Raw genomic sequence first — 12629 nt, forward strand, 5'->3', positions numbered from 1 at the left:
ACAAAATGCTAGGAAATTTTTCGTAATATAAAATTTAGTGTAAATTTCAAACCTCTAAGCTACAGGGAAATTAAAATGTTATTTTACGTTCGTCTTAAATTTAAAAACACGGTTTGCTATGTTCGTTTTGAGCACGCGGCTACAGGGTTATTCATCCATCAACTGCAAGGATACAACCCTAAATTGTAGTGTTACAACCTGAAAAAGGAACGAATGAATTAACACGCAATAAATGAAATAAATAGAAACGAATAATTCGATTTAATAACATTCTTTCTAGTGACCTATACATTAAAATTAAAAAATATTTGCTAACATTTCATTATAGAGACACTACCTCTGGTGGCGGAATTGTAAAAACAACCAAAAACGATATGCTTGTTATTCCATTTCCTACAGTCTCAAACTTTCAAGTAAAATATGAGATATTACAAATAGACATTTCTAGTTAACGTATTCTGTCTTACTACGTACCGTAATGAGTGGAAAACTGCTGTTTTTAATTATTTTTAATTGCATAACGTTAAACGCTGAAGTGCTTAACACCTGTTTAAAATTTAGCAGACACGTGTTAAAAACAAAACTAGGCCTTTTTTTTAACACCGGCAAAGAGCAATGCATTTTTGTTTTTTGTAGTTAAACAAAAGCTATATAATTGTCTGTCTGTACTGTGCCTAATACAGGTTGAAAGTCTTTAGACATGCCGCTGTGCCAGTTGGAGGTACGTTCATTTGTACTTTACATTTTATCGCATTACGATTAAGTTGGGTTAGTTACCTGAGTCTAGTAGCACGCTGAAAACGTCCTTAAGACGTTATGGTGTCAGATGCATTTGATAAACGTAGTTTTAATTCTGCAATGATCACACACACATTCTTGATTATAATCTCTGAAATAACAATAGCAAGAAGCTCATACAGAGAATAGAAGTCTCTGTTTTACTTCTTTAATTGATAACTTTAATAGGATTGTGTATATCATACAATTAGTCAGAACTCATAGTAGTTTGGCACCTCACCAATAATTCTTCACGAGACTGCGTACGTTACACGTGTTCCTGAAGCAGAGGCGTGGGCTTGTGTCAAAAGTTGGGCAACTCAGATTTGTCTCTCAGTTGAACAATCCTTTCGTCTCTCTGATGAATGGACAAATCACGACAGGAAGATCTTTTGATGCGATCCTTGTTCTTCCGGAGTCGTCATTCGAACTGATTTTAATCGAATCAATCTAGTTACATGTTCGTGTAGTTGAACTTTTATAACTCCTGTACCCTCTCTCCAGTGTTTTCAGCACGAGAGCGAAACAAAGAAACTGATAACTAATCCTGTTTGATAAATTCAATCCGAAGTTAGCATCAACATTTAGAACTGAACTTCTTGTCTTGATAATAGTCCAATCTATGGAAAACTAATATAATTTAATATAATAGTATCAACATGGAGTGCTTAACACAAGACTGCTTGGGTTTCGTCCCATCTGTTGCTACTGTAAACAGATCTGATAACTTATCTTCAAACAGCACCACGTACGAAGAAGAAGAAATACAGTATTACTACTTTTACAAGGTATTTGCCTTTTTTATCTCTTGTTTAGTTTATTTTCTTTCTCACGTTAATTGTTTTACATGCGAAAATTGTATTGGTTTTAACTAACGAAGGACAATTGGGTGTTAGCTTAGCAAGAACAGTGAAATAATTCAGAACACAAAAACTAAAGAAACTATTAAGACCTGTTAGGAAGATGCAGTTGACTCTCACTTAAGGTCTGTTAGATTGAGACATATCCCCAAATTTCATTAGGACAAGCGTTTCATTCTCATTATAACGAGTCCGTCGACTAACGTTTCAGACCTATTAGGACGAGTCAATCGACTAAAGTGTCAGACCCATAAGGACGAATCAGTCGACTAATAGGTCAGACCCATTAGGACGAGTCAATCGACTAAATTTCAGACTCATTATGACGAGTCAGTCGACTAAAGTGTCAAACCCATTAGTACGAGTCAGTCGACTAATGGGTCAGACCCATTAGGACGAGTCCATCGACTAAAGCTTCAGATCCATTAAGACGAGTCAATTGACCAACGTTTCAGACCAGTTATGGAGAGTCAGTAGGTTAACTTTTAGGCCCATTAAGACGAGAAACGTTTTCCTACTGACTCGAACTAATGGGTCTGAAACGTTAGTCGAATGACTCGCAACATTTTTCAAACCGATTTTATAAAACTTTGTAGTTAAATGAATCCTAAAATTGGTTTTTAATATACTTGCTTATACTTAATCGGGCATTTATAATTTTGAAATGAGGAAAATGGTTTAACGTTATATATTTATAATCTTAATCAGAACTTTGCAGTAATATACAAGTGTTAAATATTTTTATTCAGAACAGATGAGCTCAATTGAACCATTCTCTATAAAAAATACTTGTTGTTAGGGTTAAATGATTTTGTTTTTCCCGTGTTTGGTTCTTGAAACAGAGATAACATTCCCTTTGTTATTCTGATTCACTGAGGAAACATGAAACCGTAATTTAAAAAAAAAATGTTAATGTCTACCTTCATTAAGCTTTATCGAACATTCTTCCTCATTTCACATTGCTTGATGTGTCAATGTGTGGCCAGTGCAGTTAGCTCTCGAGTGAAACTCAGAATAAAATACATAAGTAACCATATTTTTGCTCGTTTCTAATAGATATTTCATAGGAGGTTGAACACTCCAGTCGATATGGATGCATTAGTAACATAGATCACCAAATAGGAAGGAGAAACAGTTTTTTTATGGAATGATATATATATATATGTGTAGGGAGAGACGGCTTGGGCGTTATGAAGCAGGAGAGAAGTATGTGAAACGCCGGATATATACTTATATAGAAACGAATCTGTGGAAGTCTGGGGTGTACAGTGACAATCACTGTCACTTAACGAATGTATCTTTTCAAACAATGATATGGAAAGTCGTGTGTGTTCTTCTGGATTAGCTTATTTTCATGTTTTTTTTACACACATAACGTCTAATTAATATATCATTAGGTACGTAAATAAAAATAAAATGTATTTTCAAATGTTGATAGTGGAGAATCACTCGTAACGGTTTGACTGTCTTCAAAGATTCCTTTGAATGCCCTTGGTTAATGTTAGAGGAACCAATTTGTTAGAGGAACCAATTTGTTCATGTGCATTATATTAAGGAAGAGTTTGCACGACCCCAATAATTTTTCGTGCCCAGAGCCCCAAACATTTTTAATTTACCTCTACAAAGAACAGATCACAAATTAAATCAATCTAAGATGTGAAATGTTTATAGAGCAAATTATCATTCTTCATAAATACACGATTCTAGAGTTTGATTAATAACTTACCCAACTTTTGTTGAAATAGTTATTATTGAAGGTTTCCCGTGGATTGTTATAACAAAACTCAGACATTTCTTGTTTATTCTCGAAACCTTGTCCTACAAAGGGACGGCGGTAAGTCTTCAGATTTATAACGCTAGAATCAATGGCTTGATTTCCCTCGGTGGACACAGCAGATAACGCACTGTCGCTTTGCTATAAGAAAACACCAGCACCCACACTCAAAACGTTACACTAATACAGAAAATAGACGATGGTTTTGCTTAGCCATCGAACGTTTCTGGATATTCTTAGCTAGTCTTTTCTTCAAGTTATTTTTCCAGAGATTTTCGAATATCAAAATCAGTGGTTTTTAAATTTTTTTCAAAGTTCTTTTACGTGAACAACCATTTCGTCTGACAACCCTAAGTTATTCACACTATAATGATTTATTCATTAAATTTTCGCGCATATCTTGACGAAGGTTATAAAGTAGAAATTATGAACCATAGGAATGGCAGCTAGTTAAAAGTACCTGACGCAAATTTTGGGGTTACTGTAATAAAATAGTATGAATGAACGTCACAAAGTAACGCTTCCAAGGTTGAAAAGGAGGACACGTTCGGTAACGAGGTTCAAAGGCGCAACTCGCAGACTTCGAGTCGAGCGCCCCATACAGCAGGCCCTACCAGGCCCACTACAATGTGAAAGGCATTGTTTTGTGCTTATTTCACTCTTGTTTCTGTCCAACAGCTTAATCACCTCCACACGAAACGTTTGTAGCGTTACCCTAAGAGAAGGGAACATAATAAAAGGTCCTTTGTATTAAAACTCAACATTCACATTACGTACTTAATTAAATTTCTTTCCCATATCAGTAATAGAATATCCTAACATACGCAGACAAATATTTTACTCTCAATAACTAGTCCCTCCACAATGGCACAACTGTATGTTTGCGGACTTACAGCGTTAGAAATCAGGCTTCGATACCCGTGGTGGGCACAGCACAGACAACCCATTGCGTATCTTCTTGCTCGTCTTCAAACCGAACAAGTTTAATAAACAGTAGCGTACATAAAATATTTATTTTAGAGAAGCACTGGAATCTGAAAATTATTTTCTTTTATTTATTTCCGCTCGAACTAGCGTATATTTCGAGTTTGAAAACTGACTTGAAATAGGAAACGCTTATGAATGACTTTTCAGCTACAGTATTTGTTTCTGGTGCGGTATCTCCGACCTAAATTGTTTGTAAACGCAGCTTTTCATCACGAAATCCCTCAAATCGTATGTAATTTCATTTCCGTAATAGAATTCACCAGAACCAAAGCTTAGTGTGACAACATTAAGTGACTAAGAATAGCTTTTCCCGAGTGAATTAAACCAGGAACCAGGTTTTAAAGTTTACAAAAACTGTCATAATCCCTTCATCACAAAACACGTCTTTAACGTCGTAATAAGAGGTGACACTTATCAACATTCAGATTCAGCTTATAATGTTTTCAGTTTTTGCTATTACAAACATATGAATTTTCACGTTTTGTTTGTTTCTTTTAAATTCCGCGCAAAGCTACACGAGGACTATATCCGCTAGCCGTCCCTAATTTAGTAGTGTAAGACTAGAGGGAAGACAGTTAACCATCACCGCCAATTTTTGGACTACTCTTTTAGCAAAGAATAGTGGGATTGACCGTAACATTATAACGCTACCACAACTGAAAGGGCGAGCATGTTTGATGTGTTGTCGGGGACTCGAACCCGCGACCTTTACGTTTAATTAGGCTTCAGAATAATATTTTGAAACCTTATTAAAAGGTTGAAGGAAAATAAATTCGATGTTCATTACAACGGAAAATTAAATGCATTCTTATTTAAAGTCTCACTTGTCTTTAAGAATTTCGCGAAAGAGAGGTTTCTCACGCTCAACAGCTTCTATCTGTTATAGCTAAGCAAGTAAGTCTGAGGGCTTAAAACGCTAAAAATCGGGTTTCGATACATGCGGTATCGACTAGCTCATTGTGTAACTTTGTGGATAGTAACAAACCAAAATTTATTGATCGCAGGATTTTATCAGATTTTTAAAAATAAAAGTTTATCTCCAAGAACTTATATTGAAATCAACAATAGAAAAGTTAAATCCCAGAGAAACTCGCTGAACTATGATTCGGTTATTGCGGTGCAGGAACATTGCAGTTAGGCCAGCATGGCCAGGTGGTTAGGACACTCGACACGTAATCCGAGGGTCGCGGGTGCGAATCTTCATCACACTAAACATACTCGCCGTTTCAGCCGTGGGGGCGCTATAAAGTTACAGTCAATCCCACTATTTGTTGGTAAAAGAGTAGCCCAACAGTTGACGGTGGGTGGTGATGACTAGCTGCCTTCTGTCTAGTCTTACAACAGTTCCCAAGATAACTGATCAGTTCACTGACTTACCACGGGTTTCTTCTATTAAACATTTACTACATACATGCATGTGCAAATTGCTGTAGTGTACCAGAATTTTATGTCCTATATCATTACATTAACGTCTATGTTAACGATTGAATGCGTTTGTTTTGTTTTTAGCCGAAATACATTAAACAAAGCATGGCCAAGCGTGTTAAGGCATTCGACTCGTAATCCGAAGGTCAACCGTTTGAATCCCAGTCGCACCAAACATGCTCGCCCTTTCAGCCGTGGGGGCGTTATGATGTTTAATGTCAAGGTCAATCTCACTATTCGTTGGTAAAAGAGTAGACCAAGAGTTGGCGGTGGGTGGTGATGACTAGCTGCCTTCTGTCTTGTCTTACACTCCTAAAGTAGGGACGGGTAGCGCAGATAGCTCTCGAGTAGCTTTACGCGAAATTCAAAAACAAACAAACATTAAAGTTATAAGACATTTTTACAAAAATGTAAAAATGTAGGTCCGTGAAATTTTATACAGCTGTAAATTTAAGTATTTGGGGAAACTAATTCAGTGTTAATTAGGGTTCAGTGCTATATTCAGTGTTAATTAGGGTTCAGTGCTATATTTTTATGTATTCCACTATAAAACTAATATAAAATATCTGACATTATATCTGATCGTATATAGTTAAAAAGTTACAAATGACTTTAGTGGGCCTACATCATTTTTAAAATGTCTATTCTACATAATTCATTTCGCAGTTTCCCTTTTCATGTAATTAATTATCTTATCAAGCCTTCAACGTAAGAACACATTAAATTTAATGGTTTGAAGGCTTGCTTACATCAAGAAATAATATTATACAAATTAGGGATTCATTTAATGGTAATGGTACGTTATGAACTACGTAAAGAACGTGAATTTATACGTTGTTTTCAAATGACATTTTATTTAATAAACGTACTAATAATAGCTTGGGTTAAATCATTATAGAAATATGAAGTGACACTTTGCGAACTTGTACATTTATCAAATAAAGAGCCAACTGTGTCATCACAGAGATGCCATCATTCACATCTAACTCAACTGTTTCTGGATACTTGTAGCGTTATTAACGTGATCAGTAATTAGATATTTTCTCGCTATATTTAAAACTGTGTTTTGAAAAGTTAAACGCTTTCAAAAGTTGGGACATCGGATAATTAAATGTTAAAGAGAAGAAGAGGCAATCGCTTTTTAATTTCTTTAAACGGTTTGTTTTACTGTATATATTTAATATGTGGATTAATATTAAGTCCTAGAAAGTCATAACAATATTTCATTTTTCAATCGGCCTCTTCCATTTAACTGAAATCAGAAGTATTCACATGGAGTATTCTTAGAACTACACTGTCATCTTCCCCCATTGGCACGATGGCACGGTGGCACGTCTGCGGAATTACAATGCTTGAATCTTGGTTTTCATAATCATGGTGGGCAGAGCACAGATGGCCCATTGTATAGCTTTGTGGCTAACTTCAGACAGACACAAAAGAACTGCATTGTTGGGTGATGTTAAAATATAACAGAGTTTAACTTGAATGAAGAGAATAATACACAATTATTTTCTTACTTGTGTGTGACGTCGACGAACCAAACAACAAATCATGTGACGTGCTTAGTATATAAGAAGTATCATCGTAACCAATAGAATGTCCAGTTTATGTACACGTCATGTTACCTTGTTGGGAAATTGTTGTGATGGTTTAAATTAACAATACTTCTGCCCCTCCTACTTGTGACGTTAATCTGTCATTAAGCAAGCTCCTATGGAGTTAGGACAAGAGATTCAATAAATAGGCAGTTTAATTTCCTTCAGAGTTGAATGAAACGGATTTCATTTTTAACCCTATTTATGTAATTCGTCACTTCGAACGAATACTTCATCTGCACATAATTTGTTTTAAAAAATTAAATACATTTTCTATAAACCGTGAATTTTGGTGGCTTGAATAGACTATTTAGAATGTTAAGTTGGAGTGAGATGAAATATTGAGGTAAAATTTCGACTAAGTCACTCTGGCTGAAAACAAAATGTAGAATGCTTATGACAATAGTCAGCTTGAAACGAGAGAAAATACGCAAATGTATTTTATACTTTTAGAGACAAAGAACATAATTTTGTTCATTTTTTTCCTAAGTTGATGTCTGAACTGATTTTAAGAAGGAAAACAAATAAACTTACACAAATAATTCATATCATTAGACGAATAGGCGAACGAATTCACAATTTTTTTTAGGATGTTTCTACAGAAAGTTAAAACAAAAACTGAACTTGTATTACATTAAACGTCAATAACTGACAGTCTTGGTTGTATTTAATAACGTATTAAAAAGTTTCTTAATACGAGTGTAAATTTTTATTATGCATAACTTTGTATCATGATACATATTATACTCTTGAAAAAAATCTACCACACATAATATACGAGTGTATACATCATACATTCGAATCAGAGATTGATAGATTTGGTTTTAATTTAAATAGAATTACTTTATAAGTTACTTCTTATCATCTAATTCAAAGGTGCAGAATCTGAGTGTTTTGAGGGCTGTGGTAGCGCCCTCTTGTTTGGAGTAAATGAATGTTGCGAACCTACTACCATGTTTTAACACGATAACAACAAACAAATACATATTTTACATTAAATACTGAACTTACAGTTTCATTAAGCGGCTTACAGTTTCATTAAACGGCTTACAGTTTCATTAAGCGGCTTACAGTTTCATTAAACGGCTTACAGTTTCATTAAACGGCTTACAGTTTCATTAAGCGGCTTACAGTTTCATTAAGCGGCTTACAGTTTCATTAAACGGCTTACAGTTTCATTAAACGGCTTACAGTTTCATTAAGCGGCTTACAGTTTCATTAAACGGCTTACAGTTTCATTAAGCGGCTTACAGTTTCATTAAACGGCTTACAGTGTCATTAAACGGCTTACAGTTTCATTAAGCGGCTTACAGTTTCATTAAACGGCTTACAGTTTCATTAAACGGCTTACAGTTTCATTAAACGGCTTACAGTTTCATTAAGCGGCTTACAGTTTCATTAAACGGCTTACAGTTTCATTAAACGGCTTACAGTTTCATTAAACGGCTTACAGTTTCATTAAACGCCTTACAGTGCCACCAGTGTAAAAAGTGTTCCAGCATCAATGAACTAATCAAACTTTCTCTTTCCACCTTGAATGTTTCAGCGCAAAATCTTGAGTTATTGATTAACTGTGGCTCTGTAATAATGAGGAATAATATGCTACAAATAACTCACTATGGCTCTTTAGTAATATCACACAAGTTGCTCACTGTGGTTCTTTAATAATAGGGAATAATATGATACAAATATCTTACTGTGGCTTTGTAATAACACTGCACAACAATTTTTTGAAAAGTTTTTGCTGATTGTGATAGGTACCTGGTGGGTATGCACAAATATAGTTTTGGTTTTGCTTCATTACGTAGGAACTCTGAGAAATAGACAGTTAACTGTTTACCGGCAATAACGTATTTATGTTTCTGATACGCTATTAAGTTCAACATAATTAAAAGTGTTTTGCTCCTGATTTTCGTTTGTATTCAATGTCCGGTACATCACGTTGCAGTGTCTAACAGTAGTCAGCAAACATTAACGGATTGCAGTTGCCCTGATATCGTTTTTCCATTGTAGCAACGTCCTGGTGAAACTGAAGATTTCGATGAAACGGTAAGTGATGGGCAAATTTGGATGTGATTTTCGTGATCAGCAGCCAAATATCTATAAGGAACACCCAACAGTGTTCAAGAAGTAAAGTGTAATGGGGAGAAATACGCCAAACTTAATATCTGTTAGAACAAGGAATAAAGAAAAGTTTGATATTAACTGAATTACTTTTGTTACTTTAGGCTATATCCAGACCTAAAGCCTTCCAGAATAACATTAATTATAAATATCATATTATTATATAACAAAACAAAAGGTACTGTTGTTGTTTTTAGCCCCTTATGATGAACTACATAACACAAACATTGAAAATTAAACATTTTCTGGCCTTAGAGTGACAAACTTTTGTGCAGTGTATTTTTCAGCTTGAACAGATGTGATGTAGTTTTGTATTCCACTATAATACGATAGATGTAGTTAATCTGCAACATCGATTGTAGGTAACTCGTGTTTAGCCCACAAGTTAAAAACACCAGAGAAGCACCTTCATTTCTACAGAAGGTCTGTAACTAATGCAAGCAGTATACATAAGAGACAATACAGAACTGTAAGTATCAGCATCTGGTTTACTTTAACCCTGGTATTCTCTGTTTCTGATGGGGTAATAACAATCTAGATATTTTGCCATTTAATGACTTTCGTATTAACGTATTAGACATGTAAGTTTTTTCCTATGAATAATTTCTTTGGTCTGAAATTACACGCAAAATTATTTCCAAAGGCTGGTCTAGTAGAAAAGCTTTGATAAACATCTGGTTTTGTATTATAAATTGTATCAGACTAAACCATTGCACCAGGCTGCCTGTAACGGCATTACATAATTGTAATTCATTGCAATTGAATTAGTTATGTTACCACTGGTACAGCTGATTGTTATTTTGTTATTCTGACGAGGGTTTTTCTGAATCACGTCAAATATAAGTATCGTATCATGATATAACAAAACATAATGCAATGTGTACGGTTATTGGTTCATAATATTAACTTCATGTCGTAGCTTGTTGTTTTGTTTTTTACATAATGCACAGAATAAATTACTTTCAAACTAAAAACTGCTACACATAGTTCAAGGTTATACTATTATAATCCAGCATTATTCTTTCGAAAGTATTTATGTTTCTAACAAAAAACTATTTCTAATATTTTATTTTAGTTCTGAAAGTTTTTATTCAGATATCCAAATGTGGTAAGCCTAACAATACAAGGGTTTTTGTAATAATTTGGTTGGTGTGTAAGTACTATTCATTGTAAGTACTATTACAATGAGTACAACATTTTAACTGAAGAAAGGGGGAGGGCTATTGACACCAGGATATTTGTTAAAGAGAAGAAAGGATGTTTGATCTACTGTTAAAAGTTGTGTATCTCAATGTCATAAACTTACGTAATTCTTACTGCATCATCAACTTTAGTATAATAGTTCCATATATTTATGTACTTTAGGTTTCTTAAACCAATGGTAACAATCTATCTTAAAAGCATTGTTTATTTTCCAACTTTTTAAAATTTAAAACCAGTTATCAGTATCCTAATTACAAATAATTTTGTTAAACAGGATGTTCTAAACGTCAGTAGTTTTCTTCTGAACTTAATAGTTCATTTGGAAGTTTATTAAAATCAAGTCAGATTTGAACAGAACGGGAACTGTCTTAAACTTAACTTGTTCAATCACATACACACTGTTGAACTATATTGAATTGTCTTTTGAAGCATAGTCTAAATATCTACAATAATAGTTTGTAGGACGTATTTTTTACGTTAATTCTTTGGAACACCACCACCAAGAAAGACGTTACAAACAATGAAAATATTTCTCTATTAGTGAAAAAACAACCAATGGAAGTCCTTAAGTTATGTGGGTTGATATTTTGAAAACAGGGATCATGATCAGTGCGAAATGTACATAACTGTAAACCAAAGTGTACAACATACATGTTTAAAAATATTTTAATTTTGAACATAAGTTGAGGAACCAAAGTGATTTTTTTTTACTTACGTCACATGGAAATCTATTTATTTGTTGTTTTTCAAAATTTGTAATGTATACTGGAGGGATATACATATACATATATTAACCCTGAAGAAGCCACAAAGGTGAAACAATGGCTTAAAATAAAAGTACATTATTTTATATTCATCTTGGCTCTAAAGGTAGTTTTTCTTAACTTTTATCAAAACACGGAATTCAAGTCAAATGGCTCTTTCTCCTATAATTCTACTTTTGTAAACTTTGCTAAGCCTACAAATATCTCACACATGAACACTGAATTAAAACATCCCACCATTATCTTCAGTGACAGAAAAAAATTATATCTTAATGAATATTATGAAGTAATTTATTTCAATTGCTACCAAGCAAGCAGGAAATTATTTTGAATATAGCAAGATAACAAAGTATTTTTTATAAATTAAGTTATAAAAGGTGTTAGTTTTCCTGAAAGAGAAGATACAGATTTCAAGGGTGAACAATCATGTTTTCATGTAAATGAAAACTGAACATGAATATGTGAAATGACATTTAATATTAAAATTTCTGAATGTAAAATGAGAATGAATTTGCTTAATAGGCAGAGAAATAACATACGTTTTTTTCAGAAGGATTGGTTTGATTTGTTTTGAATTTCACGCAAAGCTACACGAGGGCTATCTGCGCTAGCCGTCCATAATTTAGCAGTGTAAAACTACAGGGAAGGTATCTAGTCATCACCACCCACCGCCAACTCTTAGGCTACTCTTTTACCAACGAATAGTGGGATTGATTCTCACATTATAACGCCCTTACGGCTGAAAGAGCGAGCAGGTTTGGTGTGACGGGAATTCGAACCTGCAACCCTCAGATTACGAGTAGATTACCTTAACCACCTGCCCATGTCGGACCAGAACAAGCCAGATAAATAATCCTAAATCGTTGAAGAATTCAACAAATTGCATTTCATTCAACTTAACATAAGGTAAAACTGAACTGGAGTAAACCAGAAAGGCGATACCAAGCCACACTTTCAGAACTACCTGCTGGTCTCTGATAGTGTGCTTGTAGATAAAAACAAATTATTTTATAACATAGTTTTGCCGATCGATAGTTTTCTTAATAAATTTCAGTTAAACAGTTGAAATGTGACTGAATGAAACTGTGCAAACATTTCGCCAAAACTTCTAGTTTTATTG

The 12629-nt window shown here is 34.2% G+C and overlaps 1 protein-coding gene across 1 annotated transcript in view; it reads left to right on the forward strand.

Moving 5' to 3' along the window:
* Window positions 1–1043: 1043 nt before the first annotated feature.
* Window positions 1044–12629, forward strand: part of LOC143256551 (cardioacceleratory peptide receptor-like) — a 55412-nt gene continuing 43826 nt past the window's right edge. The window contains exon 1 of the mRNA XM_076513911.1: window positions 1044–1565. Within this exon, the coding sequence (XP_076370026.1) occupies window positions 1437–1565 (129 nt within the window). The 5' untranslated portion in view covers window positions 1044–1436. The remainder of the gene's footprint in view (window positions 1566–12629) is intronic.

This window comes from Tachypleus tridentatus, chromosome 7, assembly GCF_004210375.1.
Source record: "Tachypleus tridentatus isolate NWPU-2018 chromosome 7, ASM421037v1, whole genome shotgun sequence".
NCBI classification, from domain to species: domain Eukaryota; kingdom Metazoa; phylum Arthropoda; class Merostomata; order Xiphosura; family Limulidae; genus Tachypleus; species Tachypleus tridentatus.